The 19091-nt window shown below is 42.1% G+C and overlaps 1 protein-coding gene across 1 annotated transcript in view; it reads right to left on the bottom strand.

The window, feature by feature from the left end:
• Positions 1-2003: 2003 nt before the first annotated feature.
• llgl1 (LLGL scribble cell polarity complex component 1) overlaps positions 2004-19091 on the bottom strand; it is a 54902-nt gene continuing 37814 nt past the window's right edge. The window contains exons 12-24 of the mRNA XM_084070892.1: positions 18873-19047; positions 16611-16715; positions 15729-16021; positions 15015-15165; positions 14651-14792; positions 14013-14326; positions 13639-13830; positions 9834-9906; positions 8542-8656; positions 8240-8295; positions 7114-7249; positions 6455-6537; positions 2004-5258 (exon numbers count right to left, since the gene is read on the bottom strand). Of these exons, the coding sequence (XP_083927018.1) occupies positions 6459-6537; positions 7114-7249; positions 8240-8295; positions 8542-8656; positions 9834-9906; positions 13639-13830; positions 14013-14326; positions 14651-14792; positions 15015-15165; positions 15729-16021; positions 16611-16715; positions 18873-19047 (1831 nt within the window). The 3' untranslated portion in view covers positions 2004-5258; positions 6455-6458. The remainder of the gene's footprint in view (positions 5259-6454; positions 6538-7113; positions 7250-8239; positions 8296-8541; positions 8657-9833; positions 9907-13638; positions 13831-14012; positions 14327-14650; positions 14793-15014; positions 15166-15728; positions 16022-16610; positions 16716-18872; positions 19048-19091) is intronic.

Below are 19091 nucleotides of genomic sequence, written 5' to 3'. Positions count from 1 at the left end.
GAGTCAAGTGTCCCCGGTAACTTGGGGCAACGGATAAATTGACTGATATCCTTAGTGATGCTTCCCTTTGCAGACTAACTTCTAGAAAAACAAGTTAAAACCACCAGGAAACCTGTAACTCTCAGCCTTCAGCATAGCTCAACTGGTAGAGCGTCTGTCCAATAACATGACTTGACTTGACATTAGTGGGTTCGATTCCCACTCGAGTCAAGTGTCCCCGGTATCTTGGGGCAACGGATAAATTGACTGATATCCGTTGCCCCAAGTTACCGGGGACACTTGCCTTGAGTGGGAATCGAACCCACTTAAGTCAAGTCATCAAGTCATGTTATTGGACAGACGCTCTACCAGTTGAGCTATGCTGTTGGCTGAGAGTTACAGGTTTCCTGGTGGTTTTAACTTGTTTTTCTAGAAGTTATTCTGCAAAAGGAAGCATCACGAAGAATATCAGTCAATTTATCCGTTGCCCCAAGTTACCGGAGACACATGACTCGGAGTGGGAATCGAACCCACTCAAGGAAAGAATCATAGGAAAGACATCAATGGGATTTGAACTCATGGCCTCTGGATCATGAATACTGCGTCTCAACCCATTGAGCTAACAGATGGCTGACAAGTTAAGCCTTCCTGGTAGTTTTCAGTTGATCTTCTGGAAGCCAGTCTGCAAAGGAAAGAATCATAGGAGAGCATCAATGGGATTTGAACTCATGGCCTCTGGATCATGTATACTGCGTCTCAACCCATTGAGCTAACAGTTGGATGACAAATATAGCCTTCCTGGTAGTATAATAATGCATAGTCTTAGATATTTTAGGAATGTTTTACAAAGCATGTTAAACATGAACAAACACATTAACAGACAGTTGTAAATGATGAACTGTCTTCACTTTACTATAGGGCACATAATAACATGTATTAAGGATTTATAGATACTTTAGGAATGTTTAACAAAGCATATGTTAAACATGAACAAGCTACCAATAGCTTGTATATATTATGTAACATCAGTTACAAATGATTTAATAATCATTTACAGATATATTATACATGTCTTATTCATGAATAGTCATAAAATACCTTTATAGATGATTTGTAACCGTAGTTATAAAGGCTTTAGTAATCATTTACAAATGTCAATAAACAGGTTGTTAATGATTTGTTAATAGTCTACAAACTGCTTATAAACGTTTATAGATGCTTTAGAATGGGTCGTTACAAATGATTTAATAATCTTTTACAGATGTATATAAATGGCTTATTAATGAATAGTTCACTACTTACTAATACTTTATAAATGATTTGTAACTGTAGTTATAAAGGTTTTAGTAATCATTTACGAATGTCAGGTTGTTAATGATTTGTTAATAGTCTACAAACTACTTATAAACGTTTATAAATGCTTTATAACGGGTCATTATTGTAAAGTGCTACCAAAATTTCTTCTGTAAAACTTTGGCTGGGAAGAGTTCTTTCAGACATAACTTCCCACCTTTAACTATCAGGAAACGGGGAGGGACACAGTCCCCCCGATGGTCCTCCGTGTACATTGATGGCATGGGACTTGAACCTGCAACTGTCTGTAGCAGAGGCAACCGATCAAGATCAAGATAAACCGAACCCTACCACTGCGCCAACGCACCTTTGGGCCCTCAACAGGTGTTTCTTCGTGCTTTTGACTTTTTTGTGTTTTGGCCTTGAAAATGTCAAAGTACTACAACATTGACACATGGGACAACTGGGATTTGAACATGGAACCTCTGTGCTGAGAATCCACTCTTTAGACCCCTACACCATCTCTCAGCTTCTCACATTATGTCTCTTTGTGTCTTTCCTTGCTTTTTTTGTATTTTACTTACTCACTTAATAAACTGATCATTTCAAGCATTTGACTTCACTCAATTTCAAGGTCCATCTAGAAAAATATATATATTGAGGACAAAATTTAAATGAAACTGAATTCTATCCCAAACAGGACACATGAAAAAACACCCATACTATGCACATCATTTAGAGTAAATACTTTATTAACATTCACCATTCTCCATCAGCAAAATGCTAAATAATCCAATTAAAACTCTACACACACAGAAATTAAAGACTTTAACAGAAAACAAAGTCATCGTGGTTGTGGAATCATAAAGTAAGTCGTGCCAGCTGTAGCATGAAAGGGTTACTGTAAGTATTTGTGTCGACAAGACCCTTGCCTCATAAACAAAACACTAATAAACACATAAAAAGGCATCACCGTAATCACCAATCCTATCTTTTGACCTACATTAGTTAGCAGTGAGGTCCCCCCTTTTTTTTTTCTTTACATGAGGTGATATAACAAAAGCATGGAATACTGAACGGTTGCTAGGCTACTGGAACAAAAAGGTTCTAGAAGATTCTAAACATTCTATTCCTTCATTGGCTTGGCATAATAAACCTGTCTCTTTACTTCAAGGCCGTAAACCTAGATATATATATTTTTTACATAGTAAAAGTTAAAAAGGGTTAAAATACTGGTGATCCAAGCACTTGCTTCCACTAGCCAAACGTTGCCCAGACCACACTGCTTCACAGAAACCCATAGTACTTCTTTCTCCATCACCAGTCTATACTGTAGCATCTGCTTAGCTTTCACATCATCTAAAGGCATGGTTCTCAACTGGATTTGCTTAAGCATTCACCTTCCCTGTCAAGTCAAGACTCGATGTAACCGAAAACACCGCAGTTCTTAATAGTTCTTAGTTCACAGGTCTGTGGGTCTCACAAAAACACACTTCAGGGTATTCACCTGCTAGTTGAATACTATTTAACAAAGTGACCTTCCTTCCATCCCGCACAATGTTTTAGACAATAAACTTCTCAATGAGATGTCTGGGGAATGTAAGAATAAGACAAGCAGCCCGTCTTTCTCACTTTATTATTTCAGCACCACTGGAAAATTGATGAACAAGGAAAAGCAGTTGTGCCATACTGCTTTTCACCTGTCATAGAGTTAACAAACAATTAGAAGGCAAAAAAGTACTTTAGCCAAATAAAAACAATAGCCAAAAAATAAAATAACTACCATCACAAACAAGTCTGAGCTCCTTCAACAGGTTGTTCCAGCAATCCATTGATCTTGTGGGTTGTCACAGCCCCTTTACCATTATATCTATTCTGATCTACAGTCCCCTCAGCCCAAGAAAGAAGAACAGGTGGGGACACTGATGTCACCAGGGTATCAGACAGGATGTCTGCAAACCATCTGGCACCTTATTTATTTACACAAAAAGGTTGGTCAAAATTCTCACTGCAGTCGTACCTTAAAGAATTTTAACCGTACGTACGATCGTACATGTGCAATAACTCAAGTACTCTCTTAACTGTACATGCACTGTACCTTCAAAACCCTATGACATCACTGTCTCCTCCTTTACTCTATGAGGTCCCATCTCAGATCAGGACCAAATACACAGTGATTTTTAACCACTTGTACCCTCTATAGTTGGTAAACGTAAACAAATACTTAGTTGACCAAGGTCGGGTCTGTACTTGGTCTGCTCTTGTCTCTCTCTACACCTTAATCTCTTCACCGACAACAGCCGATCTAAAAGCTCACAACGTGTCGTTGCGAGCTTGTAGATCGGCTATTTTTGGCGAACGTTCCCCGCAAAATAGGGATGCTAGAGTTCAAGTGGTTTTAAGCTGCACTGTGTTTTAGAGTTAACCATATTCTGTGTTGGTGATGCTGACCTGGGCACACATGCAGTGCTCAAGGCAAGCATGAGGGCTTCTGATCAAGGGTATCAACTAAAAAATATTATTTGGCCAAGTTTGATCCTCTCAGGCCAACATACTGTCACCTTCCCCCCAAAATCCCTGCCAAGAAGACCAAAGGCTAGAGAAGCGGTAGCGTTAAGCACAACTTCACGCCCTTCTTCCATGATCCGAGTCTGTTGCCATTTATTTATTACAAAATACCATTACCTTTCCCCAAAGCCATGTAAAACATCTAATAGACTATCAGTCAGTTCAATAGAAAGAAAAAAACCTTCATAATCAGTAAGTTTGTTCCTTCATGAGATGTTAATACCAAGAGAGTAGGTAGATAACTTCAGTGATAGTGTGCTTGTGTGTGATGACAACATATTCCTCAATTGTTGTGCAGCACTAAGTCCAGGTGCATTTGATTTGCGGAACAACTTGGGCGGTAGTGAGGCGACTGAACCCCGCCTACACAGGACACTAGGTAAGGCAAGTCAATTGCCTCTACCGACACCCAGGCTAGAAAGAATAGGAAAATGCTACTGCTCTCTAGTTCTCACAGATGTTCCATATACTTCATTTTTCTAAAATAAAATAAGAATCTTGCCCTCTTTATCGCTACAATGTTCCCTTTCTGTCTTGGCTACAGATTCACAGTTCATCCTTGGTTAGTTTACAAAGGTTGTGGTGTTGTGAAACACTTCAATACATCCACCACTGTGCACGTTAATATTCACAACAAGCATACTTCCCAAATGAGCACCAGTTCAAACTGTGGGGAGACTTTGAATGCACCCCTGAATCAAACATGGCACATTACATGTGTTAAACTGGGGGGGGGGAAAAAGGAAAATAATCCTGCAGAAACATCGCCGATAAATCTCCCAGTCATAAAAAGGTAGCAGCCCCTTTCTAAATCGACCTTAATTGTGACTGCCCTGATTGGCTGATGACCACCCTGCAGGCAGGGGCATGTCCAGTCAGTGTTTCCACGAGCAAGGGACGAATGAAGGCTCAACAACACATCCCACATGGATAGAACACAGAATCTTCAGCCATTCCGTTCCAGAACCCCACGTGAGAACGTGGACTTACCAGGCTGCCATTCCATCCAGAACGATCCACATGTGGTGAAAAGAACCTCGGACTGGGATTCAGTGGGTGTCGTCTGCGGCTCAAAATATTATGCAATGTCATGTTTTGATAAGTGTTACTGACTCCAACACATGGGATGACGAAATTATGTCCTGCATTTCTCCTTCCTTTGTCCATATAAAGGCTTTCCTCCCAGTTTGTGCCAGGGTACCGGGAGGCGGGTGGAGGATCATACAAGAAGAAGGGTGGCAGGGCTCTACAGTAGGATAGGGGGTTGGAGGAGGGTTGTGGGACAGGGGCTGGAGCGTCCACTACCCATCCGTCTATATGCAAGTACAGCATGCCTGTCAGTCCTTCCGTCTGTCTGTCTGTAGTCCAACCATGTAACCCCATCCAGCTGTGTTGTTCCATCCCACTTCACTTCCTCCCTGAAACAGTTGAACGACAATCAAAAGGTTGCTCAAGGTTGTCAAAACAACAGCCAACTACAAACAAAGAAAATAACACTCAGACCATCCTGGATTCAAAAGCACAGACTAACCTCAACACTTCAAAAGCAGCTTTTTAACCACTTAAAGTCTACAGTATGTAAGTCTGAAGGGTGTCCCCCCCCAGGGGTTTATACTTGGCTACCTCCTTTTTTCCCCTCTACACCAAATCTCTTCGCCATTTTCCAAAGCATACTTTTATCATTTACTTTTTCACATTTAACAACAATGTCAAACTGCAAAACATACTTACACAATACATATCTGGTGTATGGCTGTATCATTGCATTTAATTTCCTTGTGATTATGGCATGAATAGAACTTGTTACAACCATGTTACAGTAAGTGTGGTGTAGTAGCCTAATGCAGGGGAAAGACCTGTTGTGTTTGTATTGTGTTACTTATAGGTATAACTGTGCCAAAATGCATAGTTTTCTATGCATCTTTCTATGCAAATCTTTTCGCAATGTGTGTCCCTTATTTTAATCTCTGGGAGTTGGCAACCGTAGGATGATGGTGTAAAAGAGAACAATAATAATGTGTATTGCAGTCAAAGGTGTAAGTAATCTTCAATATCAGACTCAGCCACTAGGGGGAAGGAGAGAGTTAACAATAAACGAGAAAGGACAGCATAATCAAAGGTAGCAAGAGAGTAGATAGACAGTACTACACAGTAGTATATAATGAATATGAATAAATGATAAATAGTAGTATCAAAGACAGAAGTTTAAACTTCTATATTTGGTCTTTAATACTATACTATACCACATCACTGGGCTAATTAGCTTATGTATCTCTATCTCACTCCTTCATTGAACAACGTAAGGCTAGTAGCAAAACAAAATGGTGCCATGTATAAGCAGATTAGCTTTGCTAATGCTTTGCATGTTCTCATCTCAGTGGTCTTCTGTATTTTATGCAGTGTAAAAGCCGTCAAGTATGTCTGCCTTGTTAGGGATACGCTGTCTGTGTGCTTTCTTTTTCCTCCTCCAGAGACGTGATGGACAGAGGAGGAATGTAAGCGCTTAGACAGAAAAACCCTTTGAAGTTTACACACTCTGGACACGCTCCATTAGAAACAGGTGTGTGTGTGTAAGAAAGAGAGGGAGAGAAAGTGTGTATGTATGATCTGTCACCTGTTCAGTTGATAAGGATGCCAGTAGGACGACCCTCTTCCTCTTTGATGTTTTTCAAGTTGTTCTCTGCCTCATCCACAGTGCTACACACACACACACACAAGTCAATTTACATCTTCAGAAACTGAAATATTATAAATCATGTTATACCATGGCCATGGAGAATCCTCAATTCTGATGCCAGAGGGTGTGCATTATTTTCAGATAACTGCAGTGCTGCAGTCTCATCACTATTCTACATGAATACGCATAATAAACATTTGACTGTTTTAATGTTACAATAGCTATTTCAACATCAGCTACTACTACAATGAAAACCATGGATTCTAATATAACCTTCAACATTATACTGGTCTTTTTTTTTTTTTACTTGCTCTGATGAAGGCCTTGCGCCGAAACGTGTCAGATTAAAAATGGTAAACCTGAGACCTGTCTTGCAAGTTTATTTTGGAATGGAGCTTTTTCCACTTTAATTGTCAAGGATTCTTTTTGGGTATACTGGTCATGTTATGGTTATGGTGAGTGTGAGTGTGAGTGTGAGTGTGAGTGTGAGTGTGAGTGTGTGTGTGTGTGTGTGTGTGTGTGTGTGTGTGTGTGTGTGTGTGTGTGTGTGTGTGAGTGTGAGTGTGATTGTGAGTGTGAGTGTGTGTGTGTCTTACGTTAGGAAGTCCCTGACGTCCTCCATTGTCAGTTCTCCGGTGGAGTCGAGGGTGATGTCAGCACAGCTGAGAGGGGAGTCCAGTGGGGTGTCCAGGCCGGGGGAGGACAATGCACTCTGAGGGTCCTCTGTTAGCCCTGAGAGGGGAGCAGAGCTTTAACCAATGTCACCCTGCTGTCCCCACTGTGGGCATGTAATCATACTGTAGGTGAACACGTTTCCAAAAAATTGCAACACATGGCGTTGTGAGCTTGGAGATCTGCAATTTGTGAACATTTTGGAATATGGCTTAAGTGGTTGAAGTTCAAAGGTCAAAGCTTTCAGAGGTGGTGAAGTGTATAGTTTTTGATTTGAAGTTTTTTTTTTTTAATTGGGTCCTCTGATGGAACCAGTTTAAAAGGTGGCTCTATTTAACCCTGTCATTGATCTCGCAGCAGACATTTTGCTCTTATGCCATACCACATTTCTCTGTATGACATACAGTTAGACCAGAATGTCTACCGTGTGAATATGGTCAATGCAGGTTGGATCCTTGTGTAATATCAAAAACATTTACAAAGGATAGAAAGCTGACAAAAAGACTGCGTGGGAAGTCCTTTACTTTCAGTGTGTAAAATGTACCAATTTCTGCAATCAAACACAAAGAAAATGCTTGAAATTGATAAATTGTAAGTGTCAACTTCAGTTGTTTTTCTCTTGCCGGCGTGCACACAGTTGTTCTGGAGCGACTAAGAGGGGTGACAGGCCCACCAGCATGTAAACAAAACCCTACTCCAGCCAGTCTCCATGGCAACTCGCATTTCCTGCCAGGGAATGGAACGCCGGGCCCCAATTGGCAACTGGGGGGCATTCTGAATGGTTACCATAGAGACCAGAGCGGACCCCCCTTCGAGACCTACTCAGGGTCTGAAGGAGTTTGGAGAAGAGTAACACAGAGAGAGGGATGAGAAGAAGAATAGCAACCAGAGCAGGAACAGGGAGGTAAACAATAGCAAGGGGAGAGAAAGAGAAAGTAAGAGAAATAAAGAGTGATGACAGAAGCAAAATACGGTGTGTGTGTGTGTGTGTGTGTGTGTGTGTGTGTGTGTGTGTGTGTGTGTGTGTGTGTGTGTGTGTGTGTTACGTACCCTCAGCCAGGCTTTTGTGGGTTCCGTTGGCCTGGCGCTGAGCTGTCATGCCATCGCTAAGGAAAACACAAACTAATGTCACGATGTGAGCACATGACAATTATGTCATCACAACCATTAAACTCACAATAAAGCCTTGACTGTAAAAATCTAAACTAGCGTCTAGAGTTTTCCTTCTCCAAAATAAGTATAAATAATTAAGAGTGTGTGTGCGTGTGTGTGTGTGTGTGTGTGTGTGTGTGTGTGTGTGTGTGTGTGTGTGTGTGTGTGTGTGTGTGTGTGTGTGTGTGTGTGTACACTACCTGGTGAGTGTGTGTTCTAAGGGTCGATCTAGCTGAACAGAACACAGTGGCTCAGTGAGGACCTTAGCTGACAGCGAGAACCTCTCATACTCGGAGGGGGAGATCAGGTAGAAACCTGGACAGGATAATAGACAGACAGCAGTTAGACAGACTACTATGTTGAACCGTATAATACAGACGTGCATTTCGATTGTGCGAGAATGCCATGAATGTTGAATGACCCCTTGAATCACCCTGAAGCCTTATGGTCGAACCGCTTCTCTGTTCCACACATGAAGAACATACCAGAAAAGCCAGTGTAATCGAGCTCTAAGGATATAAATGTGCTGCTTTTGAGAACCTGGAGCAAACAAAGGTGTGGAAACCAGTGTTGATTTCGTCGACTAAAACTATGACGAAAAATGTTCGTTGACTACCTAAATTATGATGACTAAAACTAAGACTAAATATACTGACAATTTCGTCAACAAATAAAAGGTAGACTAAAATGTTGAGGGAGTGGAGAAGAGATCCAGTAGAACTAAAAGACAATTAATTTTATGTTTGGTTGCGCTCTGGTGTTGCGCTCTGAAAATAGCAGATCTACAAGCTCACAACGCGTGAGCTTGTAGATCGGCTATTTTCAGCACGCAACAAAGTGTAAAATCAGCCATTATGACGCCATCAAGGCACCGCCAAAATACATTTTAGTTGACTAAATCAACTGTAGATTTAGTCGACTAAAATCTTATGATATTTAGTCGACTAAAACTAGACAAAAACTAAAACATTTCAGATTACTAAAATATGACTAAAACTAAATGGAGTTTTTTTCAAAAGACTATGACTAAAACTAAATCAAAATGTGATGTCAAAAACACTGGTGGAAAATCTAAATATCACTATCAAATGAATCTTCTAACTGCCATCCGTCTGCCAGTGACGAAGTGAGTGAAGGAAAAGCTGCAAGATGAGTGTAAGAGTGGAATATTTGAGTTGGTATGCTTATAACTGAGAGGAAGTGTGCCAGATATTTAGAGTGAGAATGTATCCAAAAGAGTGAGTTAGGGAGATTTTCCAATGAGAGAGTTACTTCAGTCAGTCCGTGTTTGAGTGCACATGAGTGTGAGTCAGAATCAGAATCAACTGTCGTATCACAGGTTCACAGTAAAAAAAAAAATTAAAAAAAAAGTTTTTGTTCAAGCGCCATTGTTTTGCGTTATTTTCAGAAGAATAAAGAAAGAAAAGAGGGGAGAGTGAAATATGATGGTGGTCAGTATTACACATTTGAATGAATGAGTTTAATTCCTTACCCTGTCCATTCTTGGTGAAGACACAGGACGCAATGCCACTGATGTCCTCTTTACGAATGCAGTCGTAACGCACCTGAAGACACAGAAAACACAGGGTCACGTGTAACAAAGAAAAGTACATTTCACAAGATCATACATACAGCCGATGATAAACACATCTCAACAGAGATGATAAATTACCGGCTCTCCCATCATGTGAACGTACAGTATGAACAAAGCTGAGCACTCATAGATTCCCCACCTCAAGTCATATGAATGTTTGTTTGATGTATACACACTGATACAAGTACATTTACTCAAGTACTGTACTTAAGTACAATTTTGAGGTACTTTTACTTTACTGGAGTATTTCCAATTGCCTATACTTTTACTTCTACTCCACTACATCTCAGAGGGAACTCCACTACAATTGTTTGAAAACTAGTTACTTTGCAGACATAAACTATTACATTATAAAACATACATTAACTATTTTAGCCCTATTTTATACCTAGGCTACAACGCGTCACGATGCGACGCGGTGTGAGCTTTTAGATCGGCTATTTTCAAACATTAGTACTTTTAATTTTGGTACTTTAAGTACATTTTGATGCCAACACTTTTGTACTTTTAATCAAGTAAATTCTCACATGTACAAAGTGAGAGAGACAGTGATTCTCAACCTTTTTAATGTCAAGGACCCCAGATTTTATACGCATTAGGCTACAGACCCTAACTTGCTAAGATTTTTATAACCGTCAAAATAAAGAAGGATCCGGGAGACTTTATCTTGGGCTTCCCCTCACAAGAGCTCACAATTCCATTGTCACATTATTATAATTTAATTGATAAGCTCCAACTCCTTGTCCGGAAATGTATTTGAATGAATTGGATCAAAGACAACCCTCTTACTGTTACACTTTGGTATAAAGAGATGTTTAGTGTTCTCCCCCATGAGAGAATAAGTGCAGTACTTCTAGACCAATGAAAGATATTTCCTAAAGCTCTGAGTTCCCTTTTAAACTATGTCCCCTCTGAGCTCATTCTAAAAGGTTAGTGCCCCTTTGATTAGAAAACTTCTTCTAAGTAGAATGATTCTGAATGTGGCTGACGGCACATTGAATATGGTTACTCATTCAGTAGCATTATCGGAGCGCTTATACCGCCTTCAAGATATCCAAGTGCTTTTTTCTGCAGGTGTTCCCCCCCCCTCTTGTGGTATGTGTTAAAGGACGACTTCACCACTTTTCAACATGTCTTCATATAATAGGTCCTCACTAATGCTCATGATAAAATGATACCATTTTTTTCTACTTGGTCTGTGTCTCAGAGGAGGGCTGTAGACAGTTCAGAAACCCGTCTACCAGTGACATCATCGATGGGGAATCCAAGCTAATAGAAACTGCATGCTTTGTATTCCTGGAAAGTTGCAATGCAATAATAGATCCCATTGTTCTCGCCTTAATAAAAATCTGAATTAAAAATTTGTGATCTTTTTGGAAAAAAAAATCCTGCCCAACGATGATGTCACTGGTAGACGGGTTTCTGGACTGTCCACAGCCCTCCTATGAGACACAGACCAAGTAGATTTTTTTTTTACCATTTTATCATGAGCATTAGTGAGGACCTATTATATGAAGACATATTGAAAAGTGGTGAAGTCGTCCTTTAATGTGGCATGGCTTGTATGGCTGGCTTTGCTATGCTTGTACGTTATACAGAACAAACTATTGATGGTGATGACTTGTGAAATGGGAGGCTTCTTCTAACTTTTGTTTATCTTTCTATTCCATTGTTTCTTTCTCCTCTCATTCCTTTTTTCCTTTTACATTTTTTGGTTTTGTTCTTTGGGGTGGATTCTCATTCATTTATTTTGGTAAAATGTGTTGCTTTTTGGAAATCAATAAAATATTTAACAAAAAACATAATTTCTGGGACCACAAAGAACATATTTCTTTTTGGACAGGATTTGGTCCAATATGGTCTATCATTTGGTCCAGAATTTCCTTACCATCTACAGTATTTACTGTAGGTATGGAAATAACAGTCTGATCAAAACAGGCATTATTTTATATTCTCTAGTTGTATTTACTTCATGAAGATGAACTACTCCACTACACCTCAGAGGCAAATATTATACTTTTACTCCACTACAATTATTTGAAAACTTTTTACTAGTTACTTTGTAGATTTGTATTATTATTACGAAACATACATTCAGTCTTATATACATTTAGGCCATTTGACAGAGTATATCTACTGTGTATCAGTATTGATACTTTTACTTAAGTAAAACATGTGAGTGCTTCTTCCATCACTGGTTGTGGGTAATCACACACACAGAGATGTCCATCTGGTTCACAGTCGGCTCTTTCTATCCTCTCGTCATTTCTTTTTAACAGCTGAACAGCTCCGTTTTCCTCACGTCACCCTCTCTTTCTCTCCTCTCAGTTCCTTCTTTTGTCTTTCCAACACAGCTGGAGAACTCCTTCCCGTCGCCATTTCTCTGCATTATCTTTTTACTACTTAATGACTCTCCTTTTCATGTTTACGTGTTCTCTCCCTCTTCTTCTCACTCGTCCTCTCTTTCTCTCTCTCCCTCGCCATCCAAGTCGTTTCATGGTTTTGTGGGCAGAAAATCCTTCCAGACAGCATTAAGAGATGTACAAACACATTCTGACCACAGTGAAATGTCAGAATAACCTAGTGAAGAAAGTTGCCTCTCAAACAAACACAAGTGCCCGATCCCGATTTTGGGACTAGAGTCCTAGTCCACCGATTACCGATGTTCTGAACGACAAGAGGTTGGGGCCGCGTACCTACGTCCGACCAATATGTCTGAGTCATAGTGTCGGGGCTTTGTCAAGAGTACCCGTTGTAGCCGCCTGTCTGTCTCTCTTTTGTGCCCATATATGGAGACATCTGTATCTGTCAGTCCTTGTCCCTTTTATGCCCATATATGGAGATCCATGATGTAATCAGTATATGCCCATATATGGGCATGCCCACTTTTGCGCCCATATATGGAGTCGACTCGTGGTTTATTTATGGTTATGGTGTCATAGTGACCGTGGCCATGGTTTGTTTATGGCTGAGTAAGAATGACGTCAGAGGTCCGCCCGCCCTCCCATAAGCCAATTTTTAGCGGCGCTGGCGCCGCTATATACATAGTATAGAGCGGTCCTGCTCTATACCTGTCTTTTCCGTCAACGTTCTGATTGGTCAGGTCTGTCAACGTTCTGATTGGTCAGGCCCGCCAAGGTTCTGATTGGTCAGACCCGTCAACGTTCTGATTGGTCAGACCCGTCAACGTGCTGATTGGTCAGCCGCTCTATAGAGCGGATCCTGCTCTATACCTGACTTTGTCCGTGTTCTCCGTCAACGTTCTGATTGGTCAGACCCGTCAACGTTCTGATTGGTCAGACCCGTCAACAAAGTGATTGGTCAAGCTTCACGTGACACATGGCTATAAACACATTATAAACACATATCGATGACATAATGTATCAAAGGCGCCGCTACCTTCACACAGGGTGTGATTTTTATATGAGATATACGTATTGTCAAAATAAATTCATATACAAATTTTATTCCACATTTTTTAAAAACATTCATCAAATCAAAGTTTTTCAATTTAATTGAAAAACTTTGATTTGATGAAGGTTTTCATTTTCATTTTTTATTTTGGGCTACAATTACTTATTTTTGGCTATAATGAAAAGATTACTTTGGGCTATAATGACAAAAAGGTCAAATAATGGTCCATATATTGGTCTGGCTCTAACACACACATACTGAACATGTACATATTTGCACACCGTCTTACCTGTGGTCGGAGGGCAGGTATGTTGAAGAGGTGCATGTCTCCCAGGTTGGTGAGACAGACCAGTGTGTGTTCGCTGTAGTCCTCCTGGGCTGTAGAACTCAACACCACCAGGGCTACCTTTCTCACCCGACAGCCCTCGTGGGCCGTCAGCTTAAACTTGGTCTTGGCACTGACCTTAGGAAGGGAGAACACCTGGGGAGGGGCGTGTGGAGAGGAGATAAGACATTCAAGACCCAATTGAATTATATGCATCTTTTACTATCAAAAATATAAACACACACACACACACATATATAAACACATATACACAGTACATAATACATATTTATACCCATATTTCTGAAACATTGAATAGTAATTCTTTCCTCCCTTACCTTGAGCTGTTCCTCTGAAGCAATGAGTACCGAGTGTGCGTTGGTCATGTCGGGTGCTGTGGCCAGGTCCTGTGCTGCTTCGTAGGGGTCCGGGAGCGGTTTCCCCCGGCCGTCCAGCACGCAGATCGACACCACCGGCGCCCGGTGCATCAGCTGGATCTCTTTACCCAGAACCGCCTCTGCACACGCGCTGCCCTCGCCAGCAACGCCTCGGTCACACAAACGCCCGCCGCCCACACCAGGTACCTCCAGAGCATAGGCGTACACGCTGCCCGAGTTGGTGCCCGCCCACAGCGTGGGGCCGTGATGCGTACCTGGAGAGCAGACAATGAGGCAGAAACAAATAATAATTAACCACTTAAACCCTCTATATTTGGATATGAATTACTTGGTGCACTCTTTTTGGTGCACTTGTCTTTGCCAAAATAAATCTACAAGCTCACAACGTGTCACAATGTAGATCTGCTATTTTTGGCTGATGCTGCCTCAAGAATATGGATGCTGGGGTTCAAGTGGATAAACAAAACTCTGTTTTCTCATAAAAGTTCCAACATTCAACCAAGAACATTTTTTTATTCAAATCTTTTATTCCAAATGAATGGACCATGACCCAAGCATGTGTAAGTATGTTAGCGCACCGTCTCGTAGGAAGGTGTCGGCGAAGCAGAGACATCGGACCACCCCAGACAGTGAGTCGTCAGCTGATCGGGGCTCGATCCTACGCTGTACCGGTGCCACCTCCTCCTGCTCTGCTGCTAGCGCAGCATTGGCCTCTTGAACCTATAGACAAACACACACACACACACACACACACACACACACATACCGTATGTATACATCACACAACACGACAGTGCAGCGTTTCATTCCACACACCCAATGGGCAGTGATCAGCAGCAGAACAGGTTGTGTGTGTGTGTGTGTGTGTGTGTGTGTGTGTGTGTGTGTGTGTGTGTGTGTGTGTGTGTGTGTGTGTGTGTGTGTGTGTGGTGTGTGTGTTACCTTGCTGGTGGGGGTGGTGATGGTGCGCTTCTTGCCAGACACCCTGCTCTTGCGGATCCGCCTGAAACTCTGTCGTAAAGACTTCTTCAGAGACTTGACTCTGGACAGTGGGCCCTCCATAGCCAAAGAGTCATTAGGATGCAGGGTACACCTGAGAGGACAGACAGACAGACAGAGAGAGAGAGAGGCAGTGTAACAGAGTGACATTAGGATGCAGGGTACACCTGAGAGGACAGACAGACAGACAGAGAGAGAGAGGCAGTGTGACAAAATGACATTAGGATGAACGATACACCTGAGAAGACAGATAGACAGACAGACAGACAGACAGACAGACAGACAGACAGACAGACAGACAGACAGAGACTGAGGCAGTGTGACAGACCACCCAAAATAAGGATGCACCCTATCAAGAGCTGTGACTAGAAAACAAAAGAGAAAGAAATGAGTGCAACCCATGACAAAGACAAATACTAAACACAGAGACTACAATGCCCTATAACTCTGAAAGAACAGTCAAATCAATTTGGTTATATATAATGACCAAATTATAACCAAAAGTAAAAAATGCTGCAATTAACTATTTCCATAGTTATCCAGTAGAGTGTGTTCATTTAACATGGCAGCACCCTATCAAGATCATGCCCTCTTCCTGTCTGCTCTGGTGAACACAATGTTTGCCCTGGTACCCGCCGGCACCGCTCTGGTACCCACCTGGCGAGCACAGCGTTGCGTCTGTGGTAGTCGAACAGCCCAAAGCCGTGACTCGTCCCAAAGGCCATCAGGTTCCATTCGGCGTGCAGCGTCACTGCGGTTACCGAGGCCGGCGGTAGGCACTGCACAAGCACTAAAGGCTGGAAGCCTGGAGGGAAGGGGGCGGGCTTAAGGCGAGGCTCCAGCCTATCGTGGCCCTTCCAGGTGAAACCTTCCCTGTCCTGGAGCAGGTCCATCACAGCCACGTCCACCATGTGTTCCGAACGCTCGTCACTCAAACCCATCACCATCACCTGGACAGAGAGACGGGTTTACACAGTCTGAACAGTAAAGTCCTCCGTGTTCATTTGTTCATATGATAGCAGGTGATCATTTCACATCCTTGGAATTATGACGGTGTGTTCACACCGGACTAAAGTCAATTATTATCACGGCGCAATTACATACAAAGTCAATGCAAAGATGCAAATAGATGCAAATTTGGTGACGCAAAGGACGTGATAGGAAGTGAATTTTGTCTGAATTTGCTTATTTGCAGAAGTTGAAATATTCAACTTGGATCCATCTAACTTTGACAAATTCTTGCTTCATTAATCTCACTCCTCAGATTTGGTTCCCTGCTGATCCAATACAGAGTAAAAGTGACTTAAATACCTCTAGGCCTCGCCCCCCTTCAGTTGGTACTGACCTATGACACAACGTCGCACCAAGTTGCGTTGTTGCATTGATTTTGTATGTAATCGCACCACTCAAACAAATATTGCATCTTTCGGTGGGAATGCACCTTAAGAGACACGATGTGTGTGTGTGTGTGTGTGCGTGTGCGTGTGTGCGTGTGCGTGTGTACTGCAAGTTACATATACTGTACAGTATGTACTGTACCTGTCCAGCAGTCCCTGCCACCACCAGCTTGCTGCTGTATTTACACATGCAAATCTTCTGGATGCCGAGCCTGGGGTCATCACTGTAGGGGTCAAAACATCCCACCTACACACGCACACACAAAATAGTTGGGTTTTAACTCATTAAGACAGTAAAACAACCACAGACCATTTTAATTGCATCCAGTCACAATGTGCAACCCAATGTCCTGGAGACAGTATGCTACATCTTAAGAATACAAACACATTCTGGACGGAGGGTGGAATGTCAGAGCGACCTCCTGGAACCCTTCCACAGAACAGTCTCCATTTCCAAACTTTACACACAGTGGTTCTCAAAGTGTGGGGGGGGGGGGTCCAAAAAAATCCCCGTCATACAGGTAGGTTTGTAACTCTGAGAGTGTGCACATTTCCATTCGTACAGTTATAGGGGGACCTTGAAAGTAAAAGGTTTGAGAACGACAATTTGAGAATTCCTGGACAATCCCTTCTACCACCACCACACACAAACATAAGAAAAACAACATGCATGTCCATAGACACTAAATCACACACAGTAGGAATTCCAACAGTATCCTCTCTCATGAGAGAGTTGTGTCTTGGCAAAACAAGGAGTAGGAGAGGTGGTTTACACACACACACACACACACACACACACACACACACACACACACACACACACACACACACACACACACACACACACACACACACACACACACACACACACACACACACACACAGAGAGTGAGGGATCTGGTTTTCATTACTGAGGAAAACAGGGAAAGGCTCTTCATCCCATATGAGGGCTACATTCCAGAGCATGCAGCTCTGTTACCATGGGTTACAGGACAGGAGAGAAAGGTAGAGGACAATGCAGAAGAGGAGCGGGTCGGACAGTGAAGAAGTACAAGAATGGGGTGAAAAAGAGGAGAATGATAGATGAAGATATTGTAAAAGGAGTGTGAACACAGGACCTAAAAGGTGTCTGCATGAGAGTTAAGCCCTATATACTTTGTCTGACAGCAAATACTAGCCAATCTACCAGATCATGTCCGTCTTACATTGCAATGCATTATGAGCTTAGAGAGCTTTTCTTTTTATGCAAAATCTTTTTTAAAGGTCCCAAAAATGTAATGAATAAATTTGTAATATGATAGGCAAACATTCAGTGAAAATAAATGAACATTTGGCAGAAAGAGGCAAACATTCTACCAAAATAGCAGATCTACAAGTTCATAACACGGCTTTTCAACAAAGGGATTTGCTATAGAGGGGAAAAGGAGACCGTTCATTTGACCCACTAAAACCGGAAAGGCATACGTGTCGTTTTAGATGTTTGCGTTGGCTATTCAAAAATAGCAGATGTACAAGCTCACAGCCACGCTGCGAGCTTGTACATCTGCTAATTTTGAAAATTTGAAAAAAAAAAATCTTGAAAGCGTGAGAACTACTGATTTAGAAGGCATTTCTAGAATCGGCTCAGGTCCTTATGGGTTAATGTACACAATCCTGTTATGCTGCAAGTTTGAACTAGGCTAATACATGAACAACTAGTCACAGCTACACTACCTCATCTCTTCTCATATAGATACTGTCATCTTCATGCCGTGAGTAAGAAATGGGTTAAATCCAGTCAAATGGATACATAGCGTATTTAGGAACAAATGTAGCTGATCAGTTTGTTTGTTTACATTCATCAACAGGCGCCATTTGTGACTAAGCTCAAACCCCTAACACTGTATTGGTTTATTGAAATATTCAACCAGGGAAAATCCGCATGACCAATCTTGATTCCCTGCCAGTACTGAAAGAGCTGCAAACCTCGCCACATCTCATGGGATCCGACGATGCTGAGATCTACTGTGTGCCTTGGTGCTGAATCAGTTTATTTGAATGTTATTCGGAGCAGGACGCGGCCATTAAAACAGAATCAGACTGTGGTTAGTTCAGAGTCAGGGGAAACAATGGGGTGGGTCTGTCTGCACACCAAACACATGAAAACTATCAGAGAGGGAAATTAGGCCACAGATGTAGTGTTGCAGGGGTGACTGTGTGTGTGTGTGTGTGTGTGTGTGTGTGTGTGTGTGTGTGTGTGTGTGTGTGTGTGTGTGTGTGTGTGTGTGTGTGTGTAAAACAGGCTGTTTTCATTCCCAGTGCCTGTAAAACGAGAACCCAAGTCTGATCTCAAGAGGAAAGATTCAACTCTCTCTCCCGCTCCCTCTCTCCCCTCTTTTCTCACACACACGCTCTCAATTCTCACCTTCCTGAAGGGTGGCCATTCCTCCTCCTGCTGCGCATCGGGGTCGTCGCTAGGGTCCTGAGGGTCGTCGTTAGGGTCACAGTCGGTATGAAAAACACTGGCGGTGCTGAGTTTGTACAGCGGCGTCAGGGCGACGCCCGACGCGTCCCAGAAGCGCACTGTACCGTCCTCGTGGCTGTAGAGAGCATACAGACATGTCAAGCTGTTGTACATTAATAG

This window comes from Gymnoscopelus microlampas (assembly GCF_963454915.1).
Source record: "Gymnoscopelus microlampas genome assembly, chromosome: 11".
In the NCBI taxonomy this organism is placed as follows: domain Eukaryota; kingdom Metazoa; phylum Chordata; class Actinopteri; order Myctophiformes; family Myctophidae; genus Gymnoscopelus; species Gymnoscopelus microlampas.
The sequence above is the reverse complement of the archived record's forward strand: the minus strand, read 5'-3'. Positions and strand labels throughout refer to the sequence as shown.